The 19,725-nt window shown below is 39.7% G+C and overlaps 2 protein-coding genes across 2 annotated transcripts; one reads left to right on the top strand and one right to left on the bottom strand.

The window, feature by feature from the left end:
• The first annotated feature begins 125 nt into the window (after positions 1-125).
• On the top strand, positions 126-5,100 carry psmc2 (proteasome 26S subunit, ATPase 2). Its single transcript, XM_044108722.1, has 12 exons — positions 126-315; positions 595-632; positions 736-817; positions 1,277-1,376; positions 2,084-2,215; positions 2,322-2,394; positions 2,494-2,589; positions 3,329-3,493; positions 3,576-3,663; positions 3,781-3,983; positions 4,073-4,169; positions 4,834-5,100. The coding sequence occupies exons 1-12, from the start codon at positions 246-248 to the stop codon at positions 4,989-4,991; spliced, it is 1,302 nt and encodes a 433-aa protein (XP_043964657.1). The 5' UTR covers positions 126-245; the 3' UTR covers positions 4,992-5,100.
• A 209-nt stretch (positions 5,101-5,309) lies between these two features.
• On the bottom strand, positions 5,310-18,230 carry slc26a5 (solute carrier family 26 member 5). Its single transcript, XM_044108716.1, has 18 exons — positions 18,081-18,230; positions 17,316-17,617; positions 14,862-15,001; positions 14,524-14,634; positions 11,873-12,060; positions 11,497-11,661; positions 11,164-11,396; positions 10,919-11,066; positions 10,455-10,568; positions 10,269-10,346; positions 10,079-10,174; positions 8,658-8,764; positions 7,795-7,864; positions 7,609-7,701; positions 7,428-7,532; positions 6,441-6,668; positions 6,236-6,290; positions 5,310-5,747 (listed from the first exon to the last, which is right to left on the bottom strand). The coding sequence occupies exons 2-18, from the start codon at positions 17,471-17,473 to the stop codon at positions 5,605-5,607; spliced, it is 2,232 nt and encodes a 743-aa protein (XP_043964651.1). The 5' UTR covers positions 17,474-17,617; positions 18,081-18,230; the 3' UTR covers positions 5,310-5,604.
• Between the last annotated feature and the right edge of the window lie 1,495 nt (positions 18,231-19,725).

A 19,725-nucleotide genomic window follows, 5' to 3' on the forward strand; every position in this document is an offset into this window, starting at 1 on the left:
AATACTATTATGCGAAACTAATCACATTTATTAGGTATACACATAAATATATATTTTTTGTGATAATCTTTCATGGTGATAACGTTACTAAATTGGTTATGAAATATTCAGAGTGTCTCCAATATAAGTCCGACTTGTATTTCCGGTGAGTAGCGGAACTTAAAAGCTGCTGTGTAATTGTAGAGTTTTGCTGCAGAAGCCGTTCCATTTTTCTCTGACCAAAACACTTTATTTCTATATTAAATATGCCGGACTATTTGGGAGACGATCAAAGGAAGACCAAGGAAGAGGAAAAGGAAGACGGCCCCATCAGAGGTTTTTCATTTATACATATGTACATGTTTTTAAAATAAACAAGGAAGCGTCGGGCATAGCTGGGTTAGCCAACATTAGCTTAGCTTGTTAACAAACATCATATTCCAGGCCTCCGCTAAGATTATTGTTTTCCTCATATTGTCCTTTTAACAAATTTTTCTTATTAAAGAAAAGTGCAGCATTTGAAACGTATTCTGTTCCCCGTTGTCACCAAAGCAACTCGGCTAGCTGCCGATGTCTGAATGCAAACTCATTCATGTTTTTCATTTACCACCACAGCTCTGGATGAAGGCGACATTGCTTTGCTCAAAACATATGTAAGTATCAACAACCGGAAATTTTGGTTAAGTCGGTTTTAATAAGATTTGGAAGCAATTTGGGATTGATTCCATCTGGTCTTGACTGTGTTTGTGTGTGTAGGGCCAAAGCACATACTCCAGACAGATCAAACAGGTGGAAGATGACATTCAGCAGCTTCTGAAAAAAATAAACGAGCTGACAGGTACGTGATGGCACTGACATGGCATATGGAAAATAATAAATACAAACTATGTTTTATTGACGACAACCGACATTTACAGATATTGTATATATTTATCTGCCGTTTCGACACTGATGAGGAAAAAAATAAACAACAAAAAAATGACTAGAAACAAATGGCAACAAGACGAAAACCACTATGGTCCTTGATATTTTCCCGGTTTTATTTGCCGGGCCTATACCGATGTATAATAAAAAAAAAGACTTGCATCGTCTAATACCGATGTTGGCGACAATATCGTGTATCGACATTTGAAATGCCGCAAACACGCAGAATTATTACACTTTTTGAAATTCCTCTTAGAACTCTAATAGAGTGGAGGAAGAGAACTTCTGCTGGTTTTGTATAAATCCACAGGTGTTGGGTATGAGTGGTATTATAATTTTTTGGGGGGTTGTTTTTGTAATTCTTATTTGACAGGCATTAAAGAGTCAGACACAGGCCTTGCTCCTCCAGCGCTCTGGGATCTGGCTGCTGACAAACAGACTCTTCAGAGTGAACAGCCACTGCAGGTTGCAAGGTAAGCTAGCAGTGCTTTAGTTTTTTTAATATTGTAATTTAAAGTTTTTTTTTGGGGAAGATAAATATATTCACTATATGTAGTTCAGCTCTGTGTTACCACGTGAAAGCATCAGATCTGCCAATTCCCCTCAAATGCCATTTAGAAATTTCCATCCATGTTACCAAAGGCTGTTTTTGTTATTATTAAAGGCATCAATTTCAGTTTGAATGTTTTTCATTTGTTATGAAACATACATAGACTACAAAAATTACACAAACGGTTATTTCTACTGCATTATTCAGAACTTTATGGCTCAATTTTATTTTATTTTTTTTTACTGTTTCTGTAAAGCTTTATCCTGTTTGGTTGATTTTGATTTTCTTAGAGGAACCATAATTCAAAATATTTCTAGCTTTCATCATGTGACTGGTTTTTAATAATTTTTTTGTGTGTGTGTGAGAAAGAGAGAAAACAAGGTTTTCCTGTTCTTTTAAAGCAAATATGTTTTAAATGTACTTTTGCATCTTACATTTGTAACTATCTGTAAACATTAGTGTCTGAGTTCACTTCGTAACAAGCTAGGGATAATAATCACAGATAAGTCAGTCTTTGTCAATTTGTTGCGACTTCCACACTAAAGAGTGTTGTTGCAAGTGTGTGAGAAATAAATATAAATAAATCAAAGTGTCCCGATGATTTCGCTGTTTTCACTTTCCTTCAAATAGATGCACGAAGATCATCAACGCAGACTCAGAGGATCCCAAATACATCATCAACGTGAAACAGTTTGCAAAGTTCGTGGTGGACCTGAGTGACCAGGTGGCTCCAACCGACATCGAGGAGGGCATGAGAGTCGGGTGAGGATCCGCCTGGATGCCTCCGCGTGTCACAGGTCACCAAAAAAAAAGGGGATTTCTGTTGGAACGCGCCCGCTAAAATCCCCCATCCCTCCGCTTCCTTTAGGGTCGACAGGAACAAGTATCAGATCCACATTCCTCTGCCTCCAAAAATCGACCCCACTGTCACCATGATGCAGGTGGAGAACTCTCATGAATTATTTCATGAGAAAAAACATCTAATAAAAATATTTCAGTTTGTTGTGATGTGATTCTGATGACTCTGTGTGCTGCTGCAGGTGGAGGAGAAGCCTGACGTGACTTACAGCGACGTGGGAGGATGTAAAGAGCAGATCGAGAAGCTGAGAGAAGTGGTTGAAACGCCGCTGCTCCATGTAAGCATCGTCAACTACATTTATTAACCACTTCCTTTTCAGTAGTTATGTTGCCAGAGACCTGATCAGACTTTAAAACCAAGCACATCCAATATTCTGGAATGAGTGAGTTGCTGTCTGTTAACAAATGTTCAAGTTAGACATTTTGTTAAACTGGGAACAATTAAGATTTCTTCACATCAAGAGAAAAGTTCTAATAATTATAAGTTACTGCTAACCCCCACCTGCAGAGGGCAGCATTTCTTTCTTCTAACACACTGCTGCCTCAGCTTTGCTGATGTCAAGTTAGTCTGACAAGGCGAGTAGCAAATATCAAGATATTGAAGTTCTTTAAAGAATAAAAATGTTTGCATGTTTGCTTGTTTTGTCTTTTTTTTCTCTTCTATATGTAGATTTTGGAAGGGGTATAATAAGGAAAAAAAAATGTAAATATTTGTAAACACCACAGGGAAAAAAATTAACAAAACAATTGTAATTAACAATATAGTAAATTTCAAATTAACTACAATGTTATTGTTTTAGGCCACAATGTGGGTCTACTGTGTGTCTGTAGTTGAACCACAGGGACATTTTTTATTTTATTTTTGGGCTCAACATTGAGAAATTAGGTCACATTTGCGACCAAATTGGGTGCAGCCAATTGTCTTCCTAAACCGAGCGAGCCGTATATTTCAAGATGTTGGGTTTCGGTTTCCTTCAGCAGGTGTTTGATAACTTTTCTTGTCCTCTTTCTCATCAGCCTGAGAGGTTTGTCAACCTGGGAATCGAGCCTCCTAAAGGTGTGCTGCTGTTCGGGCCCCCCGGCACCGGGAAGACACTGTGCGCTCGTGCCGTCGCCAACCGCACCGATGCCTGTTTCATCAGAGTCATCGGCTCCGAGCTGGTCCAGAAGTACGTCGGAGAGGTGAGCTCGCTGGTCCGAAGCTGAAACCGCCCGTGTAGGCATCGTTCTTCGTGAGGTTTTATCGCGTTTCGTTTGCCAACAGGGAGCCAGGATGGTGCGAGAGCTGTTTGAGATGGCCAGGACCAAGAAGGCCTGTCTGATCTTCTTTGATGAAATTGATGCCATTGGAGGTGAGGTGGAGTCGCATTGTTCCAGTTGTTCCTTAGCAAAAGTTATCTATTATCTTGGACCGTCCAGGTTAAAATGAGGTTCTGGTGAATTGCCCTGTTTTTTGTATAAACAACCAGGTGCTCGTTTTGATGATGGCGCTGGTGGCGACAACGAGGTCCAGAGGACCATGCTGGAGCTCATCAACCAGTTGGACGGCTTTGACCCCCGAGGAAACATCAAAGTCCTGATGGCCACAAACAGACCAGATACTCTGGATCCGGCCCTGATGAGGCCTGGACGCCTGGACAGGAAGATAGAGTTCAGCCTGCCTGACCTGGAGGTGACGGCCTATGAGTTTATTTTCTGAAGCTGTCAGGGTGATTTTAGTTACTCTTTCTCTCATAGAAACTAATCTTCTTTCTGTTTCAGGGTCGCACCCACATATTTAAGATCCACGCCCGCTCTATGAGCGTGGAGAGAGACATTCGCTTTGAGCTCTTGGCTCGCCTTTGTCCTAATAGCACCGGTAAGGCTAACAGCACAGTTAGAACTTTTCACCTTATTTTCCCTTTTACACCTTCTCTTTTATTAACTTACTTAAAGAGGAATATTATCAATTTATTAAGCTGTCTGTCATGTTGTAATTTTACATACTTTCTTTGTGTGTTGGAAAGAGTAGTGGCTTTTTAAAGCTATAGAGGTCCAATTTCAAGGTGTTAAATTGCAAAGTCAAAATTCTTTTAAGTCATATTTTGTATATACAGCATTTTTATAACAACTGACGGTAGTATAGTTACTTGATTGTGCTATAAAATGGCACTATGTGCCTGGGAAATAAATAATTCTGTCCTTTTAATACCAACACAGAATCACTGTCATGATGACTGTGTTCAGTTAAATGTAGTGTCAGTCAGTGGCCAGTAGGAGGCAATCTAATGACATGTTTCTGTTGATGAGAACCACCTCATAAAAACTTAACTAAATTTAACTGTTTTTAGAAAACTTTCTATTTGTTCTTTATGTTGTAGTATTAATTTGGACTTTGTTACTTCCTCCTTGTCAAATGCTAAACTAATCAAATACAGGAATGTTGCTGAACAGAAGGCAGTCTCTAATAGCATTTCGCATCCTACCTACTAGAAGCTGGTTTGCTGCAAGACCAAGAACAACACTCTTAATTTCTTCGTCAGGTGCTGAGATCCGCAGCGTGTGCACAGAGGCAGGGATGTTCGCCATCAGGGCTCGCAGGAAGATTGCCACAGAGAAAGACTTCCTGGAGGCTGTGAACAAAGTCATCAAATCCTACGCCAAGTTCAGCGCCACCCCCAGATACATGACCTACAACTGAGAAAACTGTGTGTGTTTCTGATCTCAAGTTTCACCGTAAAAAAAAAAAAAAAAGAAAAGTCGAACATGTAGTCTTTTTGTTTTCAAGTAAAAATAAAGTTTATTCCAGATTTAAGTCTCTTATTTTGAAAAGTGATTACATTAAAATATTCCAGCACAAAAATGCTGCAATGCAGTAACAGACATTACACAAAGTGACAAGTTTTGATCGTCTCCAACTTAAACACGCGTTGATCACAGCAACATCAGTAACCTCCGATGTCCTCAGCGAGACAGTGAGATGCTAACTTTCACAAACTCCTCCTTAAATGATTTTGGGATTCCCGTTTGAACAAAACTCACAGCAGCAAGTCTGAAGCAGCCCTGAACTATGAAAGGTGTTAAAAGTGCAACTGTTGAGTACTCTGTATCTGCGGACCATGATGCAGAGGGATAAAGCTCAGTATCGTACACATTTGGGATGGTCGGAGCTACTCAGAATATAAAGCGCATCTACCTGTGCTACTAAGATTAAAAACTCCTGTTCAATGTGAACCATTGCTAAGGTGATGAGTCCACTGCTCTGACGATCGCAGCCTGTTGGACCCTTTTGGGTTCAGGAAGTGAACCTGTGATCAGGCTTCGCTTGAGACAGCCGGTGGCCTGGAGCTGGAGCACTGACAGTGCAGTACTGCATCGTGAACCGAGGGAAACACCACGTTTGTGGACAGCTCCTCTGAGAAAAACTGTAGCGTGTTGAGCTGGTCCAGTACGGTTCCTTCAAGAAGAATTAAGATGGATCCATCAGGGCATAGCCAAACTAAAATATTAAGGCAACTAATATTCAGCGACATTCTACATTTTTAACACCGTGTAAAAGCGACCACACCAGCTACATTGTTTATCTGCTTATAATCCTTTCCCCCCAACTGAAGCACAAACTGCAACAAGATGGAGATTACAATCTGTTTTACTTATTGGACCGATACCGATATTGATCCTGATATATTGAGCATCCCTAATCCCTGATCCCAATAACGATCGCTGCAGAACCCCATACCTAATAGCATCACAATCAGATGCATCCATTTGTCTTGAGAAATTGTTGGACAGTACTATGCAGCCATATAAATTGTATCCTACATTCAAGCATTGATTGAATGGGATATTCTGATCAACAGTGCAGACTGATCATTAGCTTGTTAATAATTTGAATGAATACTTTTACAAGATGCTGTAAAAAGAGAATCCCTTGTTATTACTTACTGTTGCAGCCAGCAATGACCACCCGAACATCAACTGAAGCATATTCCTTAATGACCTGAATAAAACAGACACAGTTTGGAGTCGTCACAATACACACAACCCCAAACAACCCCGTCCACAAAGTGGACGCCTTCTCAACGCCTTGTTGTGACAAGGCATTGACAAGAAAAAATGCAAATGATCCAACGCAAATAAAAGTTAAAACCTGCTTGATGGCTTTGGCTCCTACTGAGTCAATAAAGTTGACGGCCGTCCAGTCCAGGATGATGCAATGAACCGAGCCGAGAGGCTCAAGGAAGACGGCCTCCTCAGAGGTCGGCTCGCCGTGTTTGTCCTCCAACTCGCCGTTCCTCACCTCCTGCATCTCCTGCCTCTGAGGCACGACCTCCGGGGTCGCGACCTCTGGGGTCGCAACCTCCGACTCATCTTTGTGCTGAAGCCAGTCAGAGTAAGAAAGATTTTAGTCACAAAAACTGAAGCAAACTTGTAATCAGTTTAAGAATAAAACAAAAAACTTAAGGTTCAAGTGAGTAGGGCGTAAACGATTAAAAGCGATGAATTGATTATTCAAATAATCGGCAAGTAACTTAGTAAACGATTAATCGTTAACTGGTGTGTACAGACTCAATAGATTAGCAAATAAGCCAAAACTTTACAAAAAATATTAATATTTTGACCTGAAGACAAAAAAAAAACCCCAGCTCTTTGTAAATATGTTCTACCCAAAAATTCATAAAGTGGCATAGTTTTAGCCATTTTGGCTGAAATCTGTTTAAAAAAAAACATATATATATATTAGGCAATAAAATGTTTATTTTTATATTTTAAAAAGATATTGAATTATTTGTTGTTTATTTGTGTAATGCATTTCTAATATTGTATAAAAAAAAGGCTGAGATGAAAAATCTGCAGATTGTGCCAATTTTATTTTTTATCTAATTAATTGTCAGATTAATCGTCAGACTAATGAATAACTGAAATAATCACATTCACACTCTCCTGCTTTTCATTTCAAAGTCACACAAACGCCGTTGAAGGTCAAATTCTCGACAAGTTTAAACTAGTATTTCCTTCAACAGGAATTCCCCATAAACCCGAGTCAGAAAGACACACAGAATATGGTGTACAGGTCGTTTACACTGCCAACACAGCCACACAAAGAGGAACGAAACCAGATGAAGGGCCGACGCACCTTTGCACAAATCTTAATTGAGGAGTTTTGTTCCTCGTTTTCCTTTTTCTTCTGTTTCCTTTTGGCTTTCCGTGCTGCCTGCAGCTCCTCGGGGTTTACGCCCGTCTGCAGAGACAATAGAAAGAAGAGGTCTGTAAACTCGCCCCGAAGCTCATATTTGGACGTCATGGGACTGAATTACCTTTTCCTTGAGTTTGTTCACATAACGGTCGCTGTTAGCAAAGTAGATCGAGGAGTTGGAGTGGAAAATCTTAATCCCCTCATATTCAGATGCCTGGCAAGAATAAACAAATTCCAAAATAAAACCAGAATATGTGGGGGGGTTGGAGGCTTGTGTCAACATAACCTCTCCTCCGCTAAAACTCACCTCTTCATACGTATTCACATCGTAATACAGTCCTGTGTTTGTTACGTGACCCAGGATGGAACTTTTGGGGCTAGAAGACAAGAAAAACACTTGTGAAGAGCAAGCATTGGCTTTTACACACGTCTTTATGTCAAACGAGTAGAACTACAAACTCACCAAGTCGAATTCAAGACTTTTTTAGACCTTCTTAAGAGGACTATGACTAAAATTTAAGACCTAACTCATGACAGAGACGTACAATAGAATTTCAGAAGACCTAACTTTCTAGCTATCTAGCTGGCTAGCCATATTCTACCTGCTAATGGCTTATTTGTTTTCTTGCTCGCTAGCTAGCGAGCAAGTATTAGCATCTTGTTACTGGTAGATACCCAATACAGTGAGTGACTCACGGCTCAAACTTTTGCCTGACATAAAAAAACTTACATAGAATAAGAGATTAAGTAGTCCTGCTACAACAAAATATGAGACCTGACATAATCATACCACAAGTTAGCCTGTGGTTTGATTAACATACCACAGGCTAACTTAAACTAGCCTTAAATTGAATACCTTAGGGGCAAATTAAAGTTAGCTTTAAATGCAAGTTAAAACTAACTTACATTTTATTTAATGAATTTAAGACCTTCTAATTTAATTTGAGACACATTCAGACTTTTAAATTATGCACAGACACACTAAAACCTAAACATAATTAAAACGTTGTAATTAGTTGTAATGAGTTTCAGGCCCAAACCAAACTTCTCCAACAAAATTAGTACAAACCCTCCGTACAAAATTATGATTATGCCATGATGACAGAACCTGCACTCGTAATTTAATCCGCATAATTAAATTAAAATATATCAAAGGCCAGTGAGCTGTACCTCTGTGTCCTGTAGATGACAGTTAATATGGCGAAGGCGATGGCTGCCAGGAGGCCGTAATCCAGACCCAGCAGCACAGACGCTACGAAGGACACCAGCCAAATGGCCTGAGGGGGGAAAAAAATATTGCATAACAAAGGCTGGGAAAAGATCTAAAGAAACACGTTTTCTGCTTCTTGTCAAAAAGAAATTAGAAGCTGTAATTGAGCACCTTGTGTTTCTCATTACAGGTTCATCTTGATAAATGAGAACACCGTTAGAAAAGTAATTCATGTCTGTAATTCAGTTCAAAAAGTGGCTCTTGTAGACAAAAATATTAACCTAATGGAAATTTTTATTAATGCCTATAAATCACAAATTAAAGGGAAAATTATTTCACTTATCTATAAAAACCTGATAGACTGTTATAATGCAATAGTATACTTGTCCACCTTATTGCAAATGTTGAAGTTAGTCTTGTGATGTGGAGGCCTAAGGTCACGTAAATGATACTTTCTTGAAAATCAATAAAGATAAAATTAAAAATAGAACACCAAAAAAAAAAGAAGTGACTCTTGTTAAAGATGCCTCAAGTGTTTGCTTTAACACTTTCATGATTATAGCTTACAGCTAATCAAAACCCAAATTGCAAATTGCAGGACAACTGTCAAGTCAAAGTAATTTCCACTACTTCACTGCTCCTCTCCAGTAGAATATGACTTATTCTCGTCATATCCATCCGTAGGTCATAAGACAGTTTTCTTAATAAATACACGAGTCAGGCTTATTCCAGACTTTCTGACAGCACAGACAGCGTCGCAGCACTCTAATTTATGACGGCGTGACCAATAACTGGTTTTGAACAAGATAATTATATTAAGTTTATTGGTGTCTCTGAAAGATCTACAAGCAGTCTGCCAAAGCTGGTGTTGGAAAACTGAGCCGCGATGAGCTCCATAATTGACATGATCATGATCAGTGTCCTTCCGTCTGTGCTGAAAAAGGGGGAAGAAACGTCCATCCAAACAGGAATTATTAGGAACTGTTAGAGTGGAGATATGTTGTCATGGAAACAAATGCAAAGAGGAAGTGCTCCCAGCACTTTGTGGGCCATTTTCAAACAGAAAGTAACAGCAGCTGTGTGTCTAGCATGAAAGGAGAACAACAGAAGGGACGTTATCTTTTCCACTCTCAACGTGAACCGATCCTTTACCGCACATTTAAGTCAAATTGTGCGTCTCTACTGAAGCTAGGCCTCGTTCTAGCTTCAGTAGAACGAGCTTTTGTATCCCTACATGGATGCAAAAACTAAAACCAGAGGACATAAACGATGAAGAACTGCCTCAAACTCACGTCAACCTGCTAAAAAAAAAATGCCTCTAGTCAGCTGTGCTGATTTCAAAACTAACATTTTTTTATTTGAAAGCAACTTAAAAGCTCACCAGTTCAATCTTGCTGGTCCTCCACAGAGGGGGGATATCTCGGAACTGCTTGAACATCCCCACCAGGTTGACTATGATGATAGCTGCCAGTGCGGTCTGAAAAAAATAAAAATAAAGATAGAAGAAAAAAAATCTGATCAATTCGGCTCTGACACCCGTCAAGGTAACCGACCGTAACGACTTCACGCACCTGAGGGAGCGGCTCGAAAATGAAACCAATGGCCAACACGACCAGCAGCACCACGAGAGAAGACAGCAGTCCTGCGATCTGAGCGAAAACACAGGAAAAGCTTTGTGAGCATTATCTGTTGCACTTCTAATGGATTTATGGCGCCAATATAGATCAGATAGCCTCAAGGCTCCTGTTTCATCTCACCTGTGTCTTTCCTCCTGTGCTCTCCTGCACCAAACTCCTGGACATTGAACAGGTGATGGCAAAGGTGTGGAAGAAGGAGCTCAAGAAGTTGCAGAGGCCGAGAGCGATCAGCTCCTGATAGAAGATGGGGAGAACAGAAGGCGAATCAGCAGTCGGATTTTAAACGATTATTTGTTCGATGTCAGGACTGGAGATTGTTAACACTTCAGAGTGGTAATCTAAAATGATAGTAGTTTGTACCTGGGTACTTTTTAAAAATGAATTTTTGACATTTTAAGACCTTAACCTCTGATATACGAATTGGTTTCTAGGCTGACATTGGAGGAAGAAGCAATAATCTAGATTAACTGAACTAAACACTTGAAATATATCACTCAGTCTGCAATGCACACACACACAAAGTTGAAAATCAGAAGTATTATGATCCAAAATGGCTGGTGTTTTGTTCATCACCCTCTCCTCACCTGGTTGCCGTCCACGCTGTAACCATGCTTCAAGGCAAAGGTCTTAGAAAGAGAGATGCTCATGGAAAATCCTACAATTGCTACAGCAATCGCATCCGGGATCAAATTTAGCGCCAGGGAGAAATCTGGGACAGCAGGAGCGCGGAGCCTGAGAACACGAGCAAACTCTCACAGTACATCCTACCCGGTGTGTAAATATTTGCGAGCTGAGATGTTATGACAGTTCCATTTGAAATCTAGCTTACCCTGATGGTATTTGCCCGACAACAGACACATTGTGGCTTTTAAGGGGTATTCCGTAAGAGACCCCGGTGGACAAAATAACCACAATGATCTCTCCAGGAATGGGAACGGGCAGCTTCTTCTTGAAGTGCTCGTTGAGGACTTTGACCCCGTACAGAAACACGGTGCACGTAAGGCCCAGGAGGAGACTGGGAATGTTTGTCTCTGTGATTTTACTCAATACCGCATGAACGCTCTGCAGGAACAGAAAAGAGCGACAGTGCAGCAAGACATGCACACGTATTTAATCGAACGGAAGACAACGTTTGTTTTTTGTTTTTTTCTGTCAGACTCACATAAACAGCAGAGAGGGGCCCGGAGAAACGCGGCGTTTTCACTCCAAGTAAGTACTTCAGCTGGGAGATGACGACGTGCACGGCCGCTGCCGTGGTAAAGCCTCGCACCAGAGGCTCTGTGAGGTAGATGGCCACAAAGCCAAACCTGAGAAGACCCAATGCAAACTGGAGGAAAAAGAGGAAACAAGTCAAGAGATAGATTGGAAAGGCTGTGCTTGAAATGAAAACATTCACGTCAAGGTGATGCATCCAGAACGATTAAGTCTGCTGCTTTGGGTAAGCACGCATTTTTCGAGCGTGGGAAAAAAACATTTCTCTCCCTAAACAACAGAACTCCCCGCCTCCCCTCCTTCTGACGAGTTCTCGCCAGACTGACCTGGATGATTCCCACCATGGTGGTGAGCACAACGGCCACCTGGACTCTCATGGCATCGATTGGACTGAGGTTGAGATCCTTGTCGACCGAAGACGAATTGGAGACATTAGCGGGGCCAATAAACATGTTGTCAGGAACTTCCCTCACTACAGCGCCACCGATCATCAGGCTTACGACTGCAAAGGTGCCTGCAGGTCAGAAATGCAACGCTTTAATAAAAGGTATCTTCTGTAATTCATCCTCCAGGCATCTTAATGTCTTGTTACTTGGACCAGACTGTGATAGTTTGAGTTGAGCGTCCTGCAGAGAGGAACCAAGCTGTGTGGAAAGGCCACAAGCCGTGTTGTGGACCAGTTTTAATTTAAAGAAGGAGAAACATTTACCAAAGGGATCAACAAGGTGAGGTCTTCAAACGCTGAAAGGATAAATTAGCCTCAAATGGAACAAAGATGTCCAGAATACGTTACCCAAAAGCCTTAGCACACTCAGTCAAGTTTATTTGTATCACACATTTTACTATACAGTGAGATAAAGACCTCAATATGGTGACGAATCAACAAAGTGGGTGTGGCTTATGAACAAAAGTACAAACATGACCTTTGAACTTTCATTAAAAACAACATGTTTGTCCTCATAAGCCGACGTTTGGGGACACGCGCTTTGAATGAACTGCAACATTTGATAACCTTCAACTTACTGCATGGTTTAAGTTTAAGTTAGTCTATTTTGTCACAGGTGAAAAGGTTATTTAAAACAGCTGGAGTTGCATCTGGCGCAATAAAACTGGAGGCGTATGCAAATAACTTAAATTTGGATATTTTGTGCTATAAAGTGTAAGATCTACAACTACCATACTTTACCAATAACCAAAAATAATGAGTAAATAAACTCTTATTTACACTTTCAAAGAGCTGACATTCTGTTTTCGACTTTATTTGCTTGTGTTATAAACAGTACAATTTTGAAATAGTTTTTAATTACCGTTCTGTTTAACCAAGTCAACATTTCACACTTTGACATCCACAGTGTTGCATATTAGTAAGTACAAATATATACCAGAAGCAATATCAAATTTATATAAAAAAATATATATGCATAAGTGGGATAATGTAAGTAATTTAAATATGATCTAAAGAACAAAAAAACAAGCATGTGCATGGAAATATATTAATCTATAAATGAGTCGAGAGTAAATTATGGCAGAATGAGGAAAAATATGAATCTAAATAATAGTGTGGGGCACTGAGTAAGACCTCCTCGACTGTGAACGTGTCGGAAAGGTTTTGCACAGAAAGATTATGCAAAAATGTCCTTTCCTTATCACCAGCTCAGTCTGTTATCAGAGCCGACGTTCACACAGACCCAAACAGTCGCGAACGTGCTTCACCTCAGCTCCACTTCATTTCATGCCTGGAGCTGCGCGGCCTTTCCAACGCCAGCTAACGGGGTTAAACCAACACAACTTTTCAGAGTGGAGGCCACCCGGCCCAGCTCTTGGACAGCTGCCCAGTCATTCCCCTCTCGACATCGTCGGGATTTAGAGGTATCGTTACGACCGCGTCATGCTGCTCATCAGCAGAAACTGTGGGCAGGCGCCATTTCCCAGCGAGGTCGCTCGCTTCCTGTTGTGAATTCACAGCAGCGTTACAGTCAGCTTGTTTCACTCAAAACAAGGTAATCGCCCTCATTCGTCAACATGACACGGTGAGACGACTCTGTGCCACTTTGCACAGACAGGAAGAAGAGACAAGTTGTGGTCAATGAGACACAATAGCGCCGGTTACATCATCTGTGGGTACAACAGTTGTGGTGGAACAGAAACATTTCTTCCTCACACAGGACTCTCTTTTCTAAGAACTGTCACCAAAGATGAAGTCCAGTTAATTATTATGCATTTTTGCCCACACTGAGTCAACTGCTACAACTGAGAAAGCTTTATTGTTGTTGAAATGGTAAATGTAAAGAGGGGAAATGGATGAAGAGATATTCTCTTGTCCTTACTCAGATTTAATATAAGCTGATAAATGGACATGATGACATGGTCAAGATTCTACTTCCCAAATGGGAGCATGCTAACAATTGTGCTCTGGAGTGTTTTAAGCGAAGTATGAAAATTCGCTTTTACGTTTTGCATAAACCAAAAAAAAAAAAAAAACGACACATAAATTGCCTCAGGGAAGCCTGTCCGGTTTTATTTCAATGGGAAAAAATGACGCCGTCTCCAAAACTGATTATACAGACGTGAGTTTAAGTTGCAGATTCTGTTAATGCATCTATAAGAAAAAGTAAAAACAACAACAAAAAATGTTTTAAATACAGCAGAAATTAGAGCATGTGCTCAAAATTAAAAATTTGTTGGAGGTAAGCTAAAAAAATTTTTTTTAATGAATTTCAAATTGTAAAACATGGGGTAAAGTTTCGCTTTTAGAAATGAATTGGTGCATTATAAGCATTTACATGGAGGTCAGGTTTCGCAAACTGTCGCAATCCAAACTAAACACGGTGTTAATGTCATTTTATTCAATTTGTCACAGATCCAAGAAGGTTCTAAACACCAGTGAAAAAAATGCATGACTGTGTTGAGCTTTGTATTTCGCAACGCAGCTCGGATTTATGACTCAGCAGGAAAGGCTCCACCTAAGACATCTTACCTATGGACACATGCCTGGACGTGCCAAAGAAGGTGTACAGCAGAACGGGGTAGAACGAGGAGTAAAGGCCATAAACTGGAGGCACCGCAGCGAGGAGAGCGTAGGCCAGACCTGCGGAGCAGAGAGAAAAATCAGAGGTTTCAACACAAAGACCAGGAAGCCAAGCGATTGCTTCCCAGCGTCAAACCTGCAGAGAGTGAAAAAACAAAGACAGCGTGGAGCCAAAAGCAAAAACCCTCGAGTCTTCTGCAGCTGGGGTTTTCACTGTGTTAACACCCAAACAGCTCCAGATGTCTGACATATAAAATGTGGCGCTCGGCGAACCGCAGGGTACTGACCTTGCGGGAGCTGCACAACTCCGGTACTGAGGCCAGAGATCACGTCTGAAAAAAGGTACTGCTTCACTGGGTAGGACGGCAGCCATGTCAGGATGGGCAGGAAACTCAGAGCTACTGCTTTGGCCCTCTCAGACGAACACCTGCAACACAAGACAGGCATTCATGCTTCAACAAAAGATCCGACTGAGGCTAGACTGAAGCTTTTTGCCATCCACTCTTTGGTGGAAACAGAGAGAGACACAAGAGAAACAAGCTGTTGTGCAAATGGAATTAGATGTAATTTATAATTTATCATTGGTTTAGTACTCATGATGACAGGCTGAAAGCAAAAAGACCTCAAAAAGCATCACATCGAGTCAGTCTGACAAAACGAGAACCAACGCCATGAACATCTCCTCAAAATTGACCAAAATCAGTTCAAGAGGACATCAGTGACTTTTCTAAGAAAGTACAAAAAAACCCGGAATTAGAGGTCAGAGTTCATTAGATAACAAGAAGACGTTTTTTGTTTGGGACTCGGCAAAAATGGCTCCATAAGAAAGTTCCAAGTGCAAAATCAATGCAGAGACCCGTTTCACTTTTGCCAAAAAAAACATCTTGGCGATCCCCGAGTCATCGGGTCAGATATTCTGTAGACTGACTAGGCAAAAGAGAAACTTTTTCTCTGTGCCCAGATCTTGCTTGAACCCTGTAACTCTGTGGCTGAATTTAAACAAATCTACCAAAAAGAGTAGAACAGAACTCCTCCACCGGGACTCACTGGAAGTTATCTCAAACACTAGACACCAGTTGTTGTTGTCAGAAGTGGAACAAGCAGTTATTAAGTTTAGTAATTACTTTCTCCCCAAAGCTCCATGTCTGTTTGCATTGCTAGTTGCCAGTAAATAATTTAAATAATAATCATTTACAAACCCGCCAGACAGTAAACAAGTTTACACATCACTGTACGTAGATCCTCTACAACTATCTGCACATCGTCGTTTACGTTTACTTAGCGAAAGCTAACTTAAATCTAAAACATAAAAAGCTATTCATTTTGACTTTGAAATAATGAGCGTTGTACACATAAGTAAAAGAAACAAACAAAAAACAACAGAATGACCTTTGAGGAACCAACAGATTGTTTTGTGGCTACACACCAACCACAAACCAAACCTCGTCCTCTCATTTTTTTATTTTTTTTTAACAAATATATAAAGCTGGCAATATTAGAGCTACACGCAATCGGCTCTGCACAGTAGGAAACAGCAGTTCATCAACATTTCACAAAAACACACAGAGCATTCCATTCATTATTGGCTTATTTGCAGAGACTGTTCCTTCTGTCAACAGTGTGGCCTGACTTTTTATGTGGCTAAACATCTTTTTCCAACGTTACACCGACACGTGTAACGTCAGTAATGAAGCAAACTGGCTACATAACCAATTTCCACTCCTTGTCCAGAGACACAAAGGGAAGGATGAGCAAGATCGATCTAACTGAGGTTTTTAGAGACGTTTCACCCGCTTGGAACATTTTGCAGCAGAATTCTCAAGTTGTCCAGGTTGGTTTTGCTGTCATTTTAAGAGCTTATTTAAGCATCTGCAAAAATCTCTATCATTGTTTAACACAATAAAATCTCATCCTGCTTTTGATGATTGAATCTGGCCCAGCATGACACGCTGCTGTGTGTCTTGGAACCTTCTGATGTTCTCGTTTTTCGTTTGTTTCTTTTGCAACAACTCGCCCTTATCTCTTGAAGATAACGTTTCGTCTCAATGGGACTCACCTGGATGAAATTAACGTTCTGAATTTTTAAAAAATAATTATTTAGACACACTTGGGATGTAATGATTCCACAAGATTCAACTGGTTTATATGCAGATCAGAATCTAAATCAATAAAAACAGAGTTTAATTTAAGCTTCTTCTTTTTTTTTTTTTTAGAATATGCTTATTGTGCGTGTGAAAGAGTTTAGTTCTTCCACTTTATGTCACACTGTTGTCCAATTTTAATATTGTAAGGTTTATAAGAATGAACAGCCTGTTTGCATACTTGAAACAGAATCAGATTGAATTCAAGACTTGGAATGGGACACTCCAAACTCTTTATTTAATCTTTCTGAGCCAATCAGAAGTGGGCTTGCTTGCTTGGTGTGCAAATTTCAACACAGTCCCACCGGAAAACCCAAAATGTGTTTGAATTTAAGGTGACAAAGCGACAGCAATGTCCTCTGAGAGGGAATTAAATCGTCACACAAGGCCACGTTGGTTCAGAAATATATTTTCATTTAACAAGTAATTTTAAAAAAAATCTACATTTTAGACACTGCTGTTTGTATTTTCTCTGAATATTTAATGCTTAAGTTGGAAATGTTTAAATACAAAAGATTTACGACACCGCTGCAATCGTTGGTATCAAGTCCTGGGATAAGACTGCTGGTTGAAAATCACATTTTGAGAGGCTGGACTCACCTGAACTTGTCAGCGAGATTTTGGCGGAAGGAGGTGGAGTTCTGTTTGCGATGGAGAAGCTGAGTCCTGAGGAACTCCTCATCATAGACGGGACGCTCTACTCGGAGCATCAGCCTGGAGCCCGCATCCTCATGAGCCGACGCCTCTTCAGGCTCCATGGAAAGGGAAGGGCTGGCTTATACAGCACAGAGGAAGTCACTGTTCTTTTTCTTTTATTACTTGTTTTTAAACATCCAATTTGTTCCTTTCTGTCATCGCTCTGAACTGGAAGATCTTCATTCCTTTATCTGGGATATTCAGTTCTGAAAGTCAACATGACAAGACAAAAATAAGAAGGAATGGCCAATAAAAGGAAAGGCTAGCAGTTAGGTTCCCTGAGCCGTGCAGATAAGACAAATTTATGAAGAATATGTATGTAGAAGAGATTTGTCTTTTTTTTACTTTACAGTTTATAGTTTTTACTGCATATGACGACAGAACCGACTTGTTGTTTCGTGGTCCGCGCCAACAACTAAGAGCCTGGAACTTATTCACATTTTCTCTCTATTATTATTATTATTATTATTTTTAAAGTTCACTGTCATGCCACTGAGGGGACTCATATGCGAGTAATTCTAAACAATTTCGCCACGTTGATAGTCGCGTTTACAGGTGTGGACATAACCTCGCCTGTACTAGCTTCTACCCTTCAGTGAGAAGAAAAGAAAAGAGTTTACTTCCACATTTCAGCTAACAGGAAGATGCTACATAAGGCTGAGGTCTTACCTCCGTCTTCCTCCTGTGGGGATGCAACCGGTTGAAGAAGAGTTTATGAAGTGACCTCTGCGGTTGTACATTAACTTGACGGACGTTCTTCCCTGACTCCAGGCAACTGACTGCTACTACTCATGATTAGCCAGAGATAGGAAGCTCTTGACAGAGGAGTTACTCCGTCAACGAATTTCTTAACCCCTTCCGGTCTATAGTTGAATGGGCGCGGGTAGGACACATGCGCTGTTTTCAGTCCCGACGTTAAAATTATTATTATTATTATTATTATTATTATTATTATTATTATTATTATTATTATTATTATTATTATTATTATTATTATTATTAGAACTAGAACTAAATTATTATTACAATTAGAACATCATTGATTGAGCAAATATCCGAAATCACTTAACTTTGTATTTTACCTTTTGTGATTATTAATAATTAGTATATTTGTGTTGTGCTATAATAATAATAATTACTATATAGTAATAATATATAACAACACCTTATTAACAACTGTACTACATAAATAAAACACATTTACATTCCAGGTACATTCTGTTCCACAAAACATGGCGAATAACATGTCTAGTGTTCCTTTTTTTTATAAGACTTTTCTCCATCAAATGTTTTACGAACAATGACTTGGATTTTGATATTTACTACCACTTACAGGTTGACAAAATAAATAAATGTATGCATTTATGAGAAGAAACGAGAACGGGAATTTAATGACAGAGTGAGCACTCACTTTCTTTTTCAGCTCTCTGTCAGACACTGAGCTAGGTGACGAAAGCAGCGCAGTTGACGCCATAGAGTCACGGGGCTCCCCTCCTCATTTTGTTTGGAGGGTAGACTGTATCTCAAGTACAAAACCTCAGCGGGGGACATATGTAACATTGTTGCATATCCCCTGGAGATAAAATCAAAAGATAACATTAATTACACTTGGAATGTATTTTTCCTTCGATTAGTTTTTTGCTAAAAAGAAAGAAAAATAAGCACACAAACAGACACATTTTGGCTTTGTAAAACATAACAATACAATAAGATATTCTACTGAATAGCATTCTTGAGGTTAAAAAAATGAAATTAATAACTGGCTGTTATTGGGTGAATTTCTGTACAAGAGCTCCTCCTTCAGCCCAGAATATGTATATGCATTCTTTTAAAAATGAATTAAAAACGTAGTGTTTGATAAATTTCTAAATTTATAGCCTTGTTTTAAAAGTTCTTTCTGTATTTATTTTGTTAAAAATATTATTCAGTCGTAGATGAGTTTTATATTTAAAAAATATGATTATTTTTTGAAAATGTTATATTTAAAAAAATAATTAATAAAATTTATTTCCAGGATGTTTAGTACGCACCGAACAAGCTGCACCAGCTTCCCATTTACCGGACACATACAAGCTGTGGAAAACTTGCTGCCATGGGAAAAAAAGTTTTTAGGATTTGTGTTATTCGTGAATATAATGATGTCTAAAGTGCATGCTCACTGCTATGTAGAGGTTTACTTGGGATAATTTCTTCATTTATTAATTTTTACTCCTTTTTATCGATTTTGAAGTAAATTTGAGAATCCCGATCCACACTCCTCACCAGCTGGTGGCGGTAGTGCGCCACAGTAAAGATCTTTAAAGATTTGAGAAAT

Source organism: Gambusia affinis, linkage group LG23, assembly GCF_019740435.1.
Source record: "Gambusia affinis linkage group LG23, SWU_Gaff_1.0, whole genome shotgun sequence".
In the NCBI taxonomy this organism is placed as follows: Eukaryota; Metazoa; Chordata; class Actinopteri; order Cyprinodontiformes; family Poeciliidae; genus Gambusia; species Gambusia affinis.